At 52.9% G+C, this 18,806-nt stretch overlaps 1 protein-coding gene across 3 annotated transcripts in view; it reads left to right on the plus strand.

Annotated features, from left to right (window-relative positions):
- The window catches only part of LOC144933456 (signal-induced proliferation-associated 1-like protein 2), a 106,466-nt gene that overhangs the window by 55,675 nt on the left and 31,985 nt on the right, over positions 1 to 18,806 (plus strand). For all 3 annotated transcript variants that reach the window (XM_078858218.1, XM_078858220.1, XM_078858219.1), the window contains exons 5-10: positions 1,807 to 1,981; positions 3,586 to 3,689; positions 11,472 to 11,629; positions 11,932 to 12,337; positions 12,723 to 12,899; positions 16,057 to 16,331. In XM_078858218.1, the coding sequence (XP_078714344.1) occupies positions 1,807 to 1,981; positions 3,586 to 3,689; positions 11,472 to 11,629; positions 11,932 to 12,337; positions 12,723 to 12,899; positions 16,057 to 16,331 (1,295 nt within the window). The remainder of the gene's footprint in view (positions 1 to 1,806; positions 1,982 to 3,585; positions 3,690 to 11,471; positions 11,630 to 11,931; positions 12,338 to 12,722; positions 12,900 to 16,056; positions 16,332 to 18,806) is intronic.

Raw genomic sequence — 18,806 nt, forward strand, 5'->3', positions numbered from 1 at the left:
TGTCCCTCGCGGTGGCTCTTTTTGTATCGAGCAGATATGTTATATATTTTTTTACATCATTGCATCACATTGAGCGAAGGCGGAATTGACTTCAACCTCTCAAGTATAAATTAAATCGCTCTCTCTGTTGTAAAATATTTTGGTGCAATTGCCGGTACTTACATGATTATTGGTGATTCCAATTATATTGAAATGGGCCCTCTGTACGCATATATTCAAATCCGAACTACTACTAAAGCTCTTGCCTTTCGGCCGCATTCTTCTCCCACGGAGTTGGAAATCAGTCGTGCAAGTCTGTTTACTGTAAGGTGTCGCACCGAAATGCACAGTTTGACATTTCCTTGAAAGTCTCTGCAGAAAATCCACTCAGTAAAATTGCCATCGCGGAAACGTTCATTCCATTCGTGGAGGCCTGTAACAACGCCGCGTATCCCTGGGCGCTCCAAAAAAATAATGAAAGGAACATTAATGGCGGTTTTTGTGCATTTAATTTGAGATTCAAATATAAACGAAATGACTCAACTGGGAATAAGGTGGAAATTAAAACGTGTGCCATGGGGCCCGCTCCCCCCTGTTCCCGCTCCCCCCTGTTCCCGCTCCCCCCTGTTCCCGCTCCCCCCTGTTCCCGCTCCCCCCTGTTCCCGCTCCCCCCTGTTCCCGCTCCCCCCTGTTCCCGCTCCCCTCCAGCAGCTGGATGATACTGTGTAATAAGGGGATTCCAAAGAACACAGGATGAGATGTTAGTATCCTTTGTGCAAGCACTTCCAAGAGTTCATGAACAGTGAGCCTGGTGAAATTTGGGGAGCGCATCGTCAGTAGTGACCCTTTGGTTCCTAGGGTGTTTCGGCCTTTCACACTATACACCCTCCCCAAAGGCGGCCAGCGACAGGGTGATCAATCCTACGCTTGCGTCCCATTCCCAATTAGTCATAGGAGTTGCCTTGTTGTTGATAGCCAACATCCCAGGGAATCCATGTCCGCAAAAAATGTAGAATTCTTGTTGGCATACTCTTAGGTTTTTTCGGTAAAGTCACCTAGGTAAAAAAAATTATAATAATATAAATAAAATAATTAATCAATGAAATCACGACGTTTCGGAGGCAACACAAGTCTCCTTCTTCATGGTGGGACCGTCACAGATAAATTTACTGTATTTTTATTTTTTACCTACGTGACTTTACCGAAAAAAACCTAAGAGTATGAATCCTTGCAGTCACGAAAGCTTCAAATCTAGAATCTTGTTGGCACGATGTTTGTGACATAACAACGACGCTGACTGTTTGAAGACATCACAATTGTCGGTGTTCCTCCATCCTGAGGCCCCTGATTTTATAATCCCCTAGGGCCCCACGCTGCCACCTCTGGATTTTGTCTGCCAGGTCAATCGTTTTCCTGGTGGCTACACATGTAACAATTCAACCTCACCACCGCCACCTCCCCCCCCCCGCAGCTATTCCAAGGATTGTCAAAATCAGGGAAAGCGATTTCCATTAAAGAATCGTTTTTCTTTCAACCCTTATCATACTTCTGATTGCACTTGGAGACACTTTGTTTTTTTGACCTTAGGTGTCCCTTGAAGAAGAGACCTTTTAATCTCAATGGGCCCTCACGTGGCTATAAATAAATCCGTCGGATTAAATGACGGGTCTCTGGAACGATTGACGGCAGCAGCGTTTGCCCGTGGCCGCTCGAGTCGGCCGCCACTCGCTGGGTATCGCTCGCTGGGTCCTCCGCCGCCGCGGCCGCCGCTCACCCTCGCCGCCTGTCCCCCCCCCTCCCTCCCGCCCGCTCGTCGTCTCCCGGCAGCTGAGCTACCAGCACAAGGTGGGCATCATGTACTGCAAGGCGGGCCAGAGCACAGAGGAGGAGATGTACAACAACGAGACGGCGGAGGCGGCCTTCGACGAGTTCCTCGACCTCCTGGGGGAGCGCGTGCGCCTCAAGGGCTTCACCAAGTACCGCGCGCAGCTCGACAACAAGAGTGAGCGGCCCGCGGCACCACGCGTCGCCCCTCCCCTCCCCGTCTGCCCCTGCTCCCCATCCCTCTCGCTCTCCCTTCCCCCCCAGCTTCCCATCCCCCTCGCCCGTCCCTGTCTGCCCCCCCACCCCTCGCTCTCCATCAGTCTTGCTTCCCATCTCTCTTATTGCTGTCCATCCCTCTCGCTCCCCATCCTCCCTGTTCCCCCTCTTCCCCCCCCCCCACCTTCTCCCCTGTAGGCTGTATATATTTCTCCATTTGTTTACCTTCACATTTGCATGCAGATGTCTCAGCTGCAGCAGCTGGAACATCATGGCGGGGGGGGAGGGGTGGGGGGTCATTAACACTTTCTGCCTCTGCGTGGGCGGCGTTCAGCACTTTGTGTTTTGGGTTCCGCGCACAAATCCGTCTCCCGCACCGCACCGCGAATTTCAAGATTTGCCAAATTAGCTTTAATTACCAGAAAAATTCATATGTATTTGCCTAACAGGTGCAGGGCGGGAAATGAACGATGAGCAGCACTTCTTTGTGATGTGTCTGCTTTGGGTAATTGCTTCATGGAGACGAGGCATCGGTTCTGCCGGTGGACAGGGTGCTGGGCAGCGAGCGTCACTCGCCGTCACTTGCTCCCTCTCACCGTTCTGTGTTTGTGGCGGTGTGACGACGGTTGGGCGATCCGCCCTGTAAGCCCGCACGTTCGCTCGCACGGGCAATCCCGCACCTCGACAGCGCCAGGCCCCTGTGCAACCTCGAGCTTTCCCCTTAGCACTTGTGAAAATCCTCAAAGTGTTAGTGCCACGGTGGGAGATGTGAAGCGTTGCACCGCTTAGCCAAGAGGCCACGTGGAGGATGTGACATTTAGTCAGGATGGTGCGAAAGCTGCCGCCCCCCCCCGCCCCCCGTACGCAAAACGTTATCAGGAATCGTCGGGAGCCCAGGGGCATAGACGCGGAAGACGGCACGTCGCTGGTTGACCACTCTGCTCCCCCACCGCCGCAGATTATCAAGTGTGATGTTTGCTTTTCAGAGGAAGAGCAATCGTGCCCTGTAAATGTACGCATGCCCTCACAGCTGCCGCTGCAAACCGGATTACTTGGCCTCTGCATTGCCCGCGCCACAAAAATGTCATCACCTTGGGTTAACATCGCTTGACGTTAAATGTCACGGTTCGCACGTCGGTATTCCAACGGTCAAAGGTTTTTCCAAATTTGGGTCATATCCGCTTGCGCTCGGCTCACGAGTGCCATGGTATGTTTGTGCTCTCGCTTGCTCGTACGACGGCCGATAACCAAATTATTTTGCAAGTCGTGTAATTAGGGGCAGCGCCTTACAAACACTGGAAGTGTTCCCGGCCGCAGCGCCGTGCCAACGGCGCCCGTTAGCGGCAACGGCACTGGCAGCAAAACAATGAAACCGCTGCTGCATTTTGAAATCGCAGCGCAAAATTGAGTCCCAACTGCTCGGTTAATTTGGTCGTTAATGAAACGCGACTCTGTTACGTCCGTGCTGCGCCGTCCGGTGTGGCGGCGGCAGCGGCGGCTCGGCTCACGTTTGAGTTGTCCCCTGAACTGACCGACGCGACGGTGCCCCCCCCCCGTGTCTGACAGCCGACTCGACGGGGATGCACTCGCTCTACACCACCTACAAGGACTACGAGATCATGTTCCACGTGTCCAGCATGCTGCCGTACACGCCCAACAACCGGCAGCAGGTACCCACGTGACCCACGCGAAGCCGTGGCCTCTCCCCCTTGCGCACCAACGCACGCGCGCGCTCGAGCGTCATCTTTAAACCCCCCGCCAAACCTCCTACGCATTTCACAAGAAGTACTAATCGCATATCTGCATTTCCCATAAATATGCTAAATTCCTCTTGATATGCAAATTATTTTGTCAAGGCGCCCTTCCCCCCTCCATCTCAGCTTAAATAGTCGCTCCAAGCCTGGGGTGTGTCATTCAGACTCTGTCTTCTCGACAGACCTGTTCTTCACCTGAGGACGGCTGCTTGCGTTGTGGCCGAAACGTCGTGAGAATTATTTTATTATGTTTTATTTTTATTATTTCCATTCTACGTGACTTTACCGAAAGAACCAAGAAGATGAATCCCTGCAGTCACGAAAGCTTTAAATAGAAATCGAGCGTCATCGTCGAGGGCCTCCCTCTGCTGATTTGGCACCTGGCGAAGTGGTCCAGTGGCTTTGGAGGTGGGAGTTGGTGGATCGTGCAGAGATCATCATGTGAAGCTTCTGTTACATAGCTTCCTCTCCTCTAAATTGAAAACGAATTTCTTTAGAGCTGCTTTTTGTGTTTAGTTTTGTTTGTCCTTCCCCCGCACCTCCGGTTAGCACGGTTGGCTACGTACGGTGCGAACAAAGTTCTGCACACATACGTTAGGCGTTGACGTGGCCAATAGATGGTCGTTCCTACTCCCTGCCCCCACGCCATGTGTAACGTGCCAAAATAAGTGCTCGTGAATCTCTCTTACCTTGATGGAATGTAAGGCTTCTGTGTAAACTCAACTGCATAGGACAGGCCTCTGAGAGCTGTGAGTCTCAAACTGCAGTGTTCTTGAATCGATGCATCCAGGGAGAAACTAACCCTAGGCATGACGATGTCTTACTCAATGCCCCGCGCCGACACTTTTGACACAAAGAGTTGCACCTGGTGCAGGCTGCGAGCCTCGTCCCGCCGGATCGTAGCGTTCCTAGCCACCAAATAATTTAGGGATCGTTTAGTGACGTTGTCTTTATTGCCATAATACATTTCTGATGGGCCATTTGGTGCCTAAGCGACTGTATACCCCATTATCCGCTGTAATTAGTATGGGCTGCCTCGTCTGCGCTGGCCTGCGGGGCGATGCATCTGGCGTGGTGGGATGGGAGCAGTTCTGCTGATTGTTGCCACGGCGGACGGAATAGGAGAGCATCTGGCATCTGGGCTAACGGCCCTATCAAAAATGTAGTCAATAAAAAGGGAGGGGTTGCAGCGTCGTGGGGGCGTATAATGTTTTGTAGAACCGCAAATGCAGACTGTTATTATGGGACAAAGCCTTGATAGTCATCGTGACTATGGGGGCGTGTAATGGTCATAAAAGAGGAAGGGCTTGGCGACATATTACGCTTGTTTTCCACAGCGACGAGTCTTCATTTGGAGCGCCGTGCCAAAGAGGCCTTTAGTTACGGCGGAGAGGAGACAAAAGATGTTTGTGGTAGAGGCAGTCGTTGACTTCCAAACACCTGATTTACGAACACCCACACTTGCGAAACCAGCTTGCCTGAAAAAAATACATCGGCTTAAAACGCGAACTCGCACTTGCAAACTCAACCACGGAACTATTTTGTTCAGCGGAGCGATCCTCCGCGGGATGTAATGAGTCAGCCTCGTGCTGGGAGTGAGAGTTTGTGCATATGTGTGTGCCGCGCGCGAATGTGTGTGTGTGAAAGTGTGTGTGCGTGCGCACGGATAAACGGAGATTTATCCAGTCTCGCAGCAAGATGTCTCTTGGAAAGGCAATTTCATCACGGCAAAACAAACAAAAAATTACCTACATATTGGCCTGTCTTGCTTGTCAATCCAAAAACACTTGTGACAAATTGAAAGCCCATTTTTTTGTGGACTGTCTCTGCTGCTGTTTGTTGTGTCGGGCCAGCAACACGGGGGTCGCTGGTGGCACCGTTTTCGATCTGTCGCGCATTCATAAATAAACTGCACAATCCGATACACCTCCGCTAATGCGGCCTCAAATCTCGCACGCGTCCTAGCAAATCAAACGTCTTAACCTTGTGAAGCTTGAAGTTTCGGTGAGGGAATGCTGTGCACGTTACAATTTGAAATTATTATTTAAGTTTTAACGGGCCGCGCCGGCTCCCTCCCGTGACTATAAACGTCACCTATCCCTGCAGTGCGCAGCAGCATGTCGCGCGGAGTAAATAGCATCGCCGAGGTGAGCATCGCGATGAAAGCGAGGGCTGCCTGTAGCGCAAGCGGAGGGGAAACGTTGTTGGGGTGTAGTTTTGCCAAACTGCTGCCGAGTTGCAAGCGAGCTTCATGGCGAGTGCCTCACAGACTGAAGCAGAATATTGTATTTCGATTTAAAGCTTTCGTGACTGCAGGGATTCATCTCCTTGGTTCTTTCGGTAAAGACACGTCGAATGTTAATAATAAAATAATAAAAAATAAAACATAATTAAATAATTCTCACGACGTTTCGGCCACAACGCAAGCAGCCACCGAGCCGTGAGGACGGCTGCTTGCGTTGTGGCCGAAACGTCGTGAGAATTATTTTATTATGTTTTATTTTTATTATTTTATTATTCCCATTCTACGTGACTTTACCGAAAGAACCAAGAAGACAGAATATTGTATTTATATTGGAGCAATCCGATGAGCTATAAAGCTCTTTTTCACAGATGACCAGTAGGGGCGGGGCAGCACGTTACAGCAACAAACGATACAAAAAATACGACAGGAGTGCGCTGAGCTCCCAGGAATCTCAGCAGCGGCAGTAGCACCGCCCACGCTGACGCAGCAGCAGCAGCAGCAGTGCGCAGCTGCGGCGTACATTTTCTTATTTGTTTTTGTTCCTATAAAGTCGTCATAGTTTCCTTGAAAAAATGGACAATGGCTCGGTAAATATTATGAGCCATGTCTACATGATGCCCCGTCCTTCGACAGTCATGTATTTTCTGCAACGGTTTATTTTATATTTCTTTTGGTGGCTTGTTTCCCTACCTCAATGGATTGAGTTTTTATTTTCCCCCACCCCGCCCCCAAATAAAAACTCAGCGTTACCAGATACCGGCACCCTGCTGAGCATCCCCTGCAGTTAGCGCGTGCAACGCAACCAGGCCTCATCCTCATCATCCTCCTCGCTCCGACAGGAATCGCCCCTATCAAAGCGCTGCTTTTTTTGGCTTAAGATTTTGTTTTTTACGCCCCGATCAAGTTACACCAGCCAGGAGGCCCCAAACGCAGTGATGTCATTGGGCCCATCACTTCCAAACATAAGAGACATCGGGTGAGAAAGAGAAGGGAATTGGAGTGGCTGTCGGGATGGAAGGGGAGGTGGGGAGGGGGAGGGGCGCGTGGGAGTGGGGAGCGAAGAGGAACCACCCACGCCGCAGCGGCGTGTCGAGTCGCATCCCGTGTACACACGTGTCACGCGTGTACACACGTGTCACGTGTGTGCAGTGAGTCACCCCGCCAGCATCTGTTCTCCGGGATGATCGTGATCACCGTCTGTCTCAAGCAGTGCGACTGCCTGCCCCGTGGCCGCCTCGCCGGCTCGATCGTTGGGAACTTTGTTCAAGACCATCGATGAAGTCATTGGCTTTGTTTGTGTCACTGACAAACAGTTTGTTGCTTTGTGCTGGAGCCACCGAGAAATTGAAAAATAAGGCGCTAATTTTCTTTGACCGTTTAAACTTCGTTTTGCTGCGATAATTTTGTACACGTCGTTCGTGGGGTTTTTCTCTCTTTATCTGCGCACGATCGCTGTTCGGGAAATAGTCCAGACATGCCATAATTAGTTGGACACTTCCAAAGGCCCGCAAATGGAATTTTGACAAGCACGATTTAAATTACCGTACTTGCTAGCTGGCTGCACTTCCCTCCTTCGGCGGTCGTTTGCGCGTCTTTCTTCAGCAGCCACCGAGTGAGAATCGGCTCCTCCTGTCTGTAGCAGGGGTGGTGCGACGTGGCTGATGGACCGCAATTTCCCTGGGTCGCCAGGGCAGATGTCGTGGTGTCGTTTATCGCCTCTGGGCGGTGACGCGATAGCAGCCTGGCCGTGCGCGCGAGAGAAGCGTCCTCCGCCGGGAATTGCCGCGCCAATCGGAGCTGTGCGCTCGTGACGTCTCCTCGATCCGTGCGCTCCAGGACGTACGTTGACCACCATTGTCAACGTCGTCGTCGTCGTCATCAACAGCCATTATCAATGCACTGCTGGATGGACTCCCCTCGGCCCTGCGTTCTCACAATCAATCTAGCACCTGCACACGAGCTGATGGTTCATATGGTGGTCACCGGCACGCCCCGGTTGAAGTACTAATTCCATCCCTGTGCCGGGCACTCAGAAACCGATGATTATTCCATCTCCGTCAATACAATCCTCCAACGTGGAGGAGTTGATTGATTGAACCAGTGCTCAATGATGCACTCGAGTCGATCTCACCATTGTCAAGCCTCTTCCTTGTCCCTCTCCTATCGCTTTGATTCCTCTGGCAATGTTAAGGATTCCTGCCCTCAGTTTGGCTGTGTCCTCTCACCCACACTGTGTTCAACGGTCTTCTTTATTGGCACGTGACACTTGACCAGAACGCCCTTCCGTCACCTCTTCCCCCCCTTTGACGGCACAAGCTTGATGGAAGCGCACCCTTTTGGAGCAAGGCACGCTGTGCTTATATCCGCAGTAGTGTGCTTGTATCAGAGGTCGCCCTTTGCCTCTCCCCCGCCTCCGCCTGCACCGCGTGCAACGTACGCTTTACGTTGAATCTATCTGAACCGGCTCCGACTGTATTCATCTTGGCATCATTGTCATTCGTGATCTACGTTGCTGGCCACTATCAGCCTTTCGGGCTTGGCAACTAAAATTCGTCTGTCATTGCACGATCGCAAGTGTTCATCTCAGCACCGGGGAGGCGGTGGGGGGGGGGGGGGGGTTACATGGGGAGGCCACGGTGCCTGGGCTGGGCAGATAGATTTCTTGGTAAGCGGAGTGCATGAATAATGCACGTGGCTTTTCTTGGTGAGGCCAGTGGCCCGGGCGACATTCGGCGTCTGCATCCGTCGGAGTGACCGGGCCAGTTCGCGCCAACGTAGTGCGCGAAGCGTTTTGTGTTGCGTGCTGTTCCGCGTGTAATTGGCAATCGGCGCCGGCGAAGCTACGGGATCATCGGCGGCTCCGCTGAAAGGCGCCGCGAATCGAACGAGCGCTGCGTCGGGCCGCCGCGAAGCCGAGCAAAGTCTCGAGCAGCGATTCATCTCTGTGCGGCCCTCACCTAATCGGTGAGTCGGAAATATGTTTCCGGCGCCCGGCGCACACCACGTCCGGCAGACCTCTCGCTGCGGTTCTTGTGGCTACTACTGGCCACGTGCAGCCTGCTGAATTTTTCCACAGATCCACGAAATGCTTCGTGAGCAATTAATCCCCGGTCGTACTCGGGAACGTCTTTTTATGAATGGTGACGCAAAAAGGAAGAGATAGGTGCTTCTCCCCGCACAGCACCGTCCTGCTGCGTGTTGCCACCAAACCCAAATCGCAATTAATTACAATCGCAACGTATTTGTAACTCCAGCGAAAACAACGCTTTTGCAATTGTACAACGACGCCGCGCGTCTGCTGTCCACCCACGAACGCCGTCACGATACCCGCAATCCTGCAACCTCCTGCTGCCCAAGGGAGCTGTTTCTGGGAAAACAAAAAAAAGTGAAGTCACAATGAGAATAATTCTTTTTTCTAAAAGGTTAAGCCAGACCCCCCCCCTCCCCCCCCGCGGGGCCACGTCCCCTACGGGGCGATGCACGTGGGCTGTGGCCCCCGCAGCTGGAGAACGCCTCGCCCAGAAGATGGTGGCGCCGCCTAAATTGTCTTTCCATCTGTGCCGTTGAAACCTGAGCGTCGGCTGAAATTGCGATTTACTCTCCAGCAGCCGCCCCCCCCCCCCCCCCCCGTGCGAGCGAGGGCAGTGATGGGAAACGCAGGTGCTGTTCCGTCTAGTGGCCCGCCTCGTTTGGCGCGGTGGGGACCGCTTACTGTGCTCAAATTGCCGATCGGCATCGTCGGAGCTTCGATTTGTGGCTGGATGAGAATCTATGAATTTGTTTCCTCTTGCTTGAGCTGCGTGATGGTCCACTTGGAAGTCCTGTTTGGCCAAACCGCGTCTCCAAACGAGAACCACATTAAAGGCGATTCAGCCAAGGCTGTGATTTTTGTTTATCTCCACAGTGGGAACGCTTCCCGCTGCAGTGCTTAGCGAACGCTATTAAAGTTACGCTTATGAAACATTATAAACTCTTTATTTGTGTGTGTGTGTACAAATACACATTTGATAAATCCGTTACTGCGTATGAATATTAGCTCTGTAAGTTTAACAAAATTAGGAAAATTGGCATATAACTACCACGTGGCCTAACCCAAAAACAAATGTGGATCGATATACATGCCTGATTCTAGTTTACATCGGTTATAACCTCTCAACAAAACTTCGCGTAACACGGAGCATTGTCAGTCTAGTACTTGTGAGATCGGCCCTTGATTGACCATTCCACCACTCTTTTTGGTTATTTCGGTAAAGTTACGTGACTTTACCGAAAGAACCAAGAAGATGAATCCCTGCAGTCACGAAAGCTTTAAATCGAAATTCATTCCACCACTATTATTTGCTTGTAACTTGTCCCGATTGCCAATCCACTGCTGGATGAAGGCCTCCCCCACAACGTGTTTGTCACGGGGGCTGTTAGACTATACTTCAGCACGGTAGTTGGTGCATGTTTTTGGGTGGGGGGGGTGGTGGGGTAAGGGGAGGCGGCCGTGTGCTAGTAATCGAACTCGGGGTCGCCAGGTTCACAGCGCAGCAGTTCGCCAGCCGCTCGCTGGCAGCAGGGCCACTCCCCTGGGCAGCGCTGCCTCGGCGCTGTCTCTCCCCGGACGCCTGCCCTGGCACGACACGGCTCGCGCGCCGTGTGCGTTGGGCTGTTCTTCTACGCTTTAGTCGAGAGAGGAGGGGGGGGGGGCTCCCTCGCATTGAGATGCGCATTGCACTTACAATGAGCTCGATGTTGTTGTATTTACATTTGATGGGTTGGGGGAGGTGGGAGTCCTAAGTGCTTGATACGTGAAGGCTTTTCTTCTTTAAAACCACCCCCACCACCCCAACGATTGTGTTGAAATGATCAAAACCGTTGCCGTGCTTTTCACCCATTGTTGTAATGAAATCAAAGCGTTTCCTTTCAATAATAAACCCGACTCCGCTCTTAATCGTAGCCACAAGGAGCACGATGGATTTTCATTTAACCGTCTCACAAAGGTGCCGTGCTGGCTTGCGCCCGCGCCGGTTTGTGCAATCATTTACATTCGCTAATCAAATCCTATTTGTTGAGTTGTTCCGTTTGAGGCTTTTATTGGGCTCGGGAGGGAGGAGCGAGTGAGCGCCGGCGGCGGCGCGCGGTTACGCGAGCGGCGGAGGAAACGATTACAGGCGCGCGTTGCCCCGTTCACGTCGTTATTGTTTCGTTTTACGCTGGCAGTTTTAGAATTAAAAGCGATCCTCAAAGGGGAAGGGGTGGCGGGGGTGGGGGATGGGGAGGGAAACACAATTTAATTTGTGAGCTCTGACATTAGGAGGATGGGGGGGAAAAGAAGCCACCCAACTCTTTCTGCCGAGCGAACTGGTGCTCAAGACCTCTCGTCAGGCCCTCGCCGGCGCCTCTGTGAAGCTGCAGTGCCATGTCAGATGTCGGATGTCGAATGTCGGATGTCGGATGTCGTGTCGCAGCTCCTGAGGAAGCGGCACATCGGCAACGACATCGTCACCATCGTGTTCCAGGAGCCCGGGGCGCTGCCTTTTACACCCAAGAACATTCGCTCGCACTTCCAGCATGTGTTTGTCATCGTGCGAGTGCACAACCCCGGCAGCGAGAACGTCTGCTACAGGTGAGACGCACGCACGTTGCACGCGTGGGGGAGGGGGGGGGGCACAGAGACACACACACGTGTGCAGCCACGTGCAGACATCGCAAATGTTTACTTTCTACTTTTAGAGCGAGCGCCTGCAGTGTCTGCAGTAGGCGAGCACATGCGGGGCACATCTGTATGCGTGGCCTCCCCCGTGCTCAAATTTTTTGTCAAAGCCTGTGAAAATGTGTTTAACCCCCAAGCGCAGGTGATCCTTCACATTCTCTTCTCCCGACGCAAGCGAGCAAATCTTGTTCCTCTTTTTCTTTTCACGACGCCAGCGTCGCCGTGACTCGCTCGAAAGACGTTCCGCCGTTCGGGCCGCCGATCCCCAAAGGTGTGACCTTCCCCAAGTCGGCCGTGTTCCGGGACTTCCTCCTGGCCAAGGTGATCAACGGCGAGAACGCGGCGCACAAGTCGGACAAGTTCCGCGCGATGGCGGCGCGCACGAGGCAGGAGTACCTGCGCGACCTGGCGGAGAACCACGTGACGACGGGCACGGTGGAGTCTGCGGCGCGCTCGTTCGGGTTCATCCCGCTGGGCGGCAAGAGGAAGGAGAGGACGCGGCCGCGGCTGGGAGCCGAGCTGGGCAGCCAGGGCGCGCTGGTCTGGCACGCGCGCGCGCACGACTACTCCCACTCCGCCACACACCCCGAGCTCGGCTGCCTCTTGGGGATCTCCAACCAGGTGCGTCGCGACGACACGAGCGACGCTCCAGCGCCGTGAGCGAGCGCACGCACGTGCCGTCTTGCACAGTTTGAAACCGACGCCGCTCGCTCGCGCAGCGCTGTGGGATTTAAACGGATTTTTTTAATTAAAATTTTGGTCGTGGGTCGGCTTGGTGCATTCCTCCAAAGCACCATGCTTGTTTAAATTCCACAGTGGGTTGTCTTGTCGAAGGCTCTTCCCTGCCATAGCAATGCGGATTTTTCACCAGGTCCTCAGGACCACCGTCGCTAATGAGCGCGCACCGCGCAATCTCCTGCGGAGCATGGGGACAGTTTGAGTCCCTTCAAGAGGACGGCAGGCGCGGGTTGTCTGTGACGGCTCGCGGCGTGTCCCCCCGTGCCAGGTGGTGGTGCTGGTGGACAGGGTGGCGCGGAGCGGGGTGGTGTTCAACTGCACGACGCGCGACGTCATCGGGTGGACGTCGTCGCAGAACGCGCTGCGCATTTACTACGAGCGCGGCGAGTGCATCGACCTCACCGTGGCGCCGGACGAGGTGGTGGAGGTCGTGCAGCGGCTGCAGGTGACCGAGCGGCCGTCGTCGTTGTCGTCGCTGTCGCCAAGCAACCGAGCCGCGAGCAAACACAGCTGCTCGGTTGAACGCAGAGACACCCATTAATACAACAGCCGAAACGTCGTGATTTTTATTTTACTTAACTTTTTATTAATTTTTATTTTTTACCTACGTGACTTTACCGAAAAAACCTAAGAATATGAATCCTTGCAGTCACGAAAGCTTCAAATCTAGAATTAATACAACAGCCTTCGTTTAATATTGGGCATCTCTGGCTCAAGATGTCACCGAGAACTTTACAATCCAACCTTGATCTCCAGTTATTTTGCTTATGCAACATATTGAGCGGTTAATATCACAGACATCGTCGTTGATTACCCCCATGCTATCAAGAGCAAATAAGTCGTCGGGTGTGATTTTGAAATGGAACACCAAAACATCAGTCTTACCGAGGACAGGAAGGAGATCCAAAGGCTTGGAGCATAGTCTTGCCTTGTCGAGTGGCCTTCATTCACACGTGAGCTTAGGATGGAATTGGGTCACTGGGCAATTCGGCACTTTCCCAGTAAGCCGGTTCTGGAATTGATCCAGCTCAAACTTCGCGTAGCTTAAGCCGGCACTCAGCATTTTGAACTTTTAAGACGCACGGAGTATGAATCGGCTCAACTGCACCGTCGGCTCGCAGCGCAGATGCCCAGTTGCCTGGTGGCTCAGCCCCACCATTGATGATATTTATACCCGTCGCGTGTCAGAAGCCTTTTCATGTCTCCGCATGTAAAGTTTAAGGCGCACAACCGATCCGGATGGAGTACACCGGGTGTGGACATTCCTTCAATTCTCCTTGACCTCCCTCGGCTTGAATGGATTGCACAGGCTGGTCGCGTTGTTCCTTACACGGCGAATATGCCGACCCATTCAATTTTAAATCGCCCACGAGTTCTTGTGCTCGCTGCCCCATTCCGTGGCGATGACGCCTCGCCAGCTTTGTGGCGAGATGTTTAGCGGTGAGGCCCCACGGGATGACGGAGGCGGCGTGTGAATGCTAGGCGCAGCGCCGTGTTGCTAATCATGGGAGCCTCTGCTGGTGGTTCTCTTTGCACGGCCCTCTCCGTGTCCCTTGTGACAACGGATGGCTGGTCTTGCCTCGCCGTGCTTTTGAGTCCCACTCGCGAGCCGCACATGGTGTGCATTTCGGCGCCGTCTCGCGGCTTTTTCTTCCTAGGTTCATTGGAACACTCGCTCTGGGAGCCATCGTCGTAAACAAATCGATACATTTTCTGGAGAACGGTTGCCACTCGCTTGAAATTCCTCCCGTGGTGGAATCGGAGGGTTACTCCTTCTAAATATTTGCCACGGACCCCTGGTTACAGCTGTTGTGTGGTGGCAGCTGGCCGGCTCGTATTTCGCCGGGACGCGAGGCCACGTCGCCCTGGCGTGCGATGAAAGCCCGGTCTCATCAACCGAGCTTCCTCGACGCTCACGGAGTGAATCCCGGGGGAAACGCCCGCGACCTCGGGGCCTCCGAGTGGAAAACCTGAGTGTTTACGTTCCGCAAAAAAGGCAAACTGATCACGGTGAGGGTCGCGACCTCCAAGACAGAGGCAGCCACTTTCCCAGCGAGTCGCGGGGCAGCGCCCGGGGGGGAGGGGGCTGGGTGGTGCACGTGTTCGTCACAGGCCGTGCCACGTGTGCCGCTGGACTGCGGAGTCGCACGTGAACTCGATTTAACCGCGCTCCGGTTGCTGGTGCGTTTTCACCTCTAACTGCCAAACCCTCCCCTCGGGGTGCCCTCAAAGAACGAATCCGTTGTGTTTATTTAACCCTTGCACACCGACAACCCCGAGCCGCCACGAAGGGCTAAGAGTGTTTGCGAAGCTCGGCTTTGGTGGAACATAACAGGCGTCTAAATAAAACAAAACGCGATTGATTGTTGAAATATTTTTTCTCTCCTCTTGGTCAAGAATAGGATTTCAGCTTTCCTGCGGGAGTTGGGAAGTGAAATGAAAGGATTTGCTTACATAGCGCCAACAACTCAACAAATCATTTCCTCAGACGACACCACAGAAGTAGTTTGCAGCGTGTCTCGCCCACGAATAGCTGTCATTCTTTCTTCCTCTATAAATAGCAGTTGCATCATCGTCAAATAATAAATTGCATTTCATTCCCCTTTGTAAATCTACTGCTGGACAAAGGCCGTCCTGTGCCATGTCAAGCAGCAAGAGTTGTGTTTTGTCATACTTCACCACGCCGGTCAATGCGGGTTGGTAAAGCGAGGTCCAGGATCGCTTCAGATATCGCTCGCCACTGACGATCGTCATCCCCAGCTAACGGTGCAGTCGGTGAACCACTGCGCTCACCACTCCACCAATCGTCGGATATATACATAGCGGCGAACGTATACATTTGGTCTCGCCTTAAAGATGGCTTCTGTGAAAATAAATTGAGATTTTTTATTTTATTTTCTGCGTTCGTTGGTGGCCAGGCTGAAGACATTGGAATTCGCGGCACTTGAAATTCAAGTTATTATTCACAGATGACTAAAAAAAAACAGGATCCTAGTGGTGCTGACTCATTGGGTCTGACAAAGCCACTCTGAGCCTCCTGATAAACGATTAGACTCAACCGTACGACGTGAACCGGGTTCACAGCGGTGGTGACTCGTCGTCTCTGACACAGCCATTGTGAACCTAGTGTCACGTAGACCCAGCCCCAGGGCTTGATCCAGCATGTGTCAGCAGTGCTGGCATCAATGTCCCTGGCGGGAGCGCTGCTGTTTTGTGTTCGGCTGTTCCTGTAATAGTTGCGGTGGCTACAATTCCTCTGCTGTTGTAAGCCTGGTAGATGTGCAGTGATTCACCCCGCTGATGATGCAATGAATCGTGACAATTCACTGAATCGTAAATAAATGTAAGCGAAACGATTCCCACACGCGATCACGAGCGCGCATCGTGGGTGAGCCGATGAAAATCGACGTGACGTCTCATCACGTGCCCAACGGTGGAACTAACCGCGACGGGCACGCGCGCGTGCGTGGCGGAGATCGTGGCGAAACATGTTTTTTTATAATTGCGACAGCACCCCCTGCCCGTCGTCTTACTCGATAAAAAACAATAATAGTAAAAATAACCGCGACGGCACGCGTGCCCGTCCGTCCGTTTGCACGCAGCTGGTGACGCGCGGCTGCGAGACGCGGGAGCTCACGCTGCGGCGCAACGGGCTGGGCCAGCTCGGCTTCCACGTCAACTACGAGGGCGTCGTCGCCGACGTGGAGCAGTACGGCTTCGCGTGGCAGGCCGGCTTGCGCCAGGGCAGCCGCCTCGTCGAGATCTGCAAGGTCGCCGTGGCGACGCTCTCGCACGAGCAGATGATCGACCTGCTGCGCACCTCGGTCACCGTCCGGGTGGTCATCATCCCGCCGCACGACGACGGTTCGCCCAGGAGGTTCGCCCGCCCGGCTGCCCGGCCGCCCACCCCACTCGCTCCGTGTGTCCCTCGGTTCTGTCGTCTGTGTCTATGTCTATCTGTTCCACCTACAGGTGTCTGTCTGCCTGCCTTGCCTGTCTGTGTATTTTTCTTCTGTGTGTGTGTACATCTGTGTGTCTGCTCATTCCTCTGTGTGCCGATCTGTCTGTCTGCCTCTCCGTCAGTCTTTCGGGGTGAAGCCTCTGTCTGGCCTTGCATATCCTATGAGCAGTACAGGAGGAAGGGAGGGTGGCATCTCACATCATGTTCAGAAGCTTGGTCAAGCATGACATCACAGTGTGGGCATACTTCCAAAATACTTGTGATCGATCAAACTTCTTCTATTCCAACTATCACAGTCTGTCGTAGTGTTTGCTGTGCTTTGTCAGTTCTCTGCTGGTTAACGGCCTCGCCACGCCGTGTTGGCGATGCGGGTTGCTGACCATACTTCACCAAGCTGGACAGTGAAGGATGTTGGCAGGGAGTGCACAGGACTGGTTCAGAAATCACTCGCCGTGATGTTAGCTGTGGCTGGGAATCGAACTCGGGAGGGCCAGTTTCTTAGTGCACTAACCACTGCCACACCCCACCCTGTGTTAGAGTGATCAGAATTTAAATGTGATTCCCCCAATTGCTGTGACCAATATGATTATACTATCCATTTCAGACACAGTTTTCAATGAGAATGTGTTTAGAGCTCATTGAGATGCTACCATAGCGAGATGTTAACTACCTCGCCTGATATACAGGAGGTCGGAGGTTCCATCCCCGACCCTGACGCCTGCTGTATATTTGGAGTTTGCATGTTCTCCCCGTGGTCGCGTGGATTTTTCTCCAGGTTCTCCGGTTTTTTCCTTACACATTTGTAAACATTTGATAAGCCACTTCGTTGGGCTATCATTTGTGGCCAGGTCACTTCTGAAAAAGAGATGTAGAGCTCAGTGGGCCTTATCTGGTAAAATAAAAAATAGTTGACAGTTTATCTTCTTTGCAAGCGAGACCTTGCCAAATCCACTTTTGAATGCCCTGAACGACACTGCTTCTAAAGTGCTGGCAAACATCGCAAATAAGGCTGCGTTCAAATGCTTCGTGCAGCAAACGTCAATTTGAGCAAAGCTGCGCACGAAAAATTGGACCGGCTTTTGCTTAGAAAAATGGATTTTTGATTCCGTGCATTAATTAACTTTTGTGTTCAAAGTATATTGAAGTCGGGGGTTCGCTTCTACCGACTGTATAACAAAAAAAGGAAGCATAATTCAATCAGGAATAATGGCTGGTTAGGCCGGCTTGTACGTACGGCGGCCCACCGCCTGCAAATTGTATTGGACAGGATCTGGAACAATGAGCGAGAGCTCACAAATCAGACGCGCCTTTTCCTCCCGGGGGGGGCTGGGAGGGTGCACTGACCCAGGCAGAGCTCGCTGGAAGTCTGTGTGTGGGCTGACCTGCATGCCAAGCAATTTAAACTTTGAACACGAAAGAGTTATAGTGCGTCACACACACACACAAAAACTTTGCATATGTTTAAAGAGGGGAAATTTATGATTCGCATAACGCAGAAGTCACGAGGCCTCGGAGACTCGTAGACGTTGAAACGGCGACTGGCTGAAATAACGATTGCAGGCATTGGTCGTGGTTAAAACATTTCGGTGCACAGTGATTTTTCGTGTTGATTTAGAGCTGGCGAAAAGGGGCTGCACGGAGTCCGCTGTTGGCGCTTAGTGGCGCATCAGGAGTCGTACAATCCTCATGGACACTTGCATGGAAACATAAACATGCAAGCAAAGATCACCCATGCAGAGATGCAGATCTCCAGGGCTAGTGCTGTTAAAATAACAGCTCTTTGTCCAGCCACTGCCGGACGAAGGGTTCTCCCTGCGCTGCGTCGGTCATGCGCACTTCACCACGCTGCCGCGTTTGGGGTTGTCAGCCGGGGGGGCCGGGGTGGCAGGACAAGTTCAGATATCACTCACCGTTGAGGTTAGCCACGGCCAGGGAGAAAACTCAGATTTCCGGCTGTGCCGCCATTGCTCCCCCACACACAGTCACGCCATCACTCGGTCGCACGCACGCACAGGGGCATCGTCACCGGCTTTTTGTGCGGTAGGCCGCGAATTAAATTGCCGCTTGTACGGGCCCCGGCGTCCGCATTGGGAGTGAATCGTTATCAACTCTCCGGGGCTGGGCTGAATCCCTTGGCTAAAAGACGCCTTTCGGCCGCCATGCATGCCCCTTGAGAGCGGACGGTGGACGTTCTCGGCTACGGACCGTCTCAAGGAGTCGTGTTTTCCCAGAAGACCGCTGGATGTGTTCTTCCAAAAGAGGCCCTTCCATTCATCCCACTCTTTTCTGAATTACCTGCGACAACAGAGAACTTTGAATTGCCCAATAATGGCTGAACGCCAAAGCTATTTCCTCTCTTGACGCGCGCGCGACAAATATTGATGCTGTTTT

The sequence above is a fragment of the Lampetra fluviatilis genome, chromosome 7 (assembly GCF_964198595.1).
Source record: "Lampetra fluviatilis chromosome 7, kcLamFluv1.1, whole genome shotgun sequence".
NCBI lineage: Eukaryota > Metazoa > Chordata > Hyperoartia > Petromyzontiformes > Petromyzontidae > Lampetra > Lampetra fluviatilis.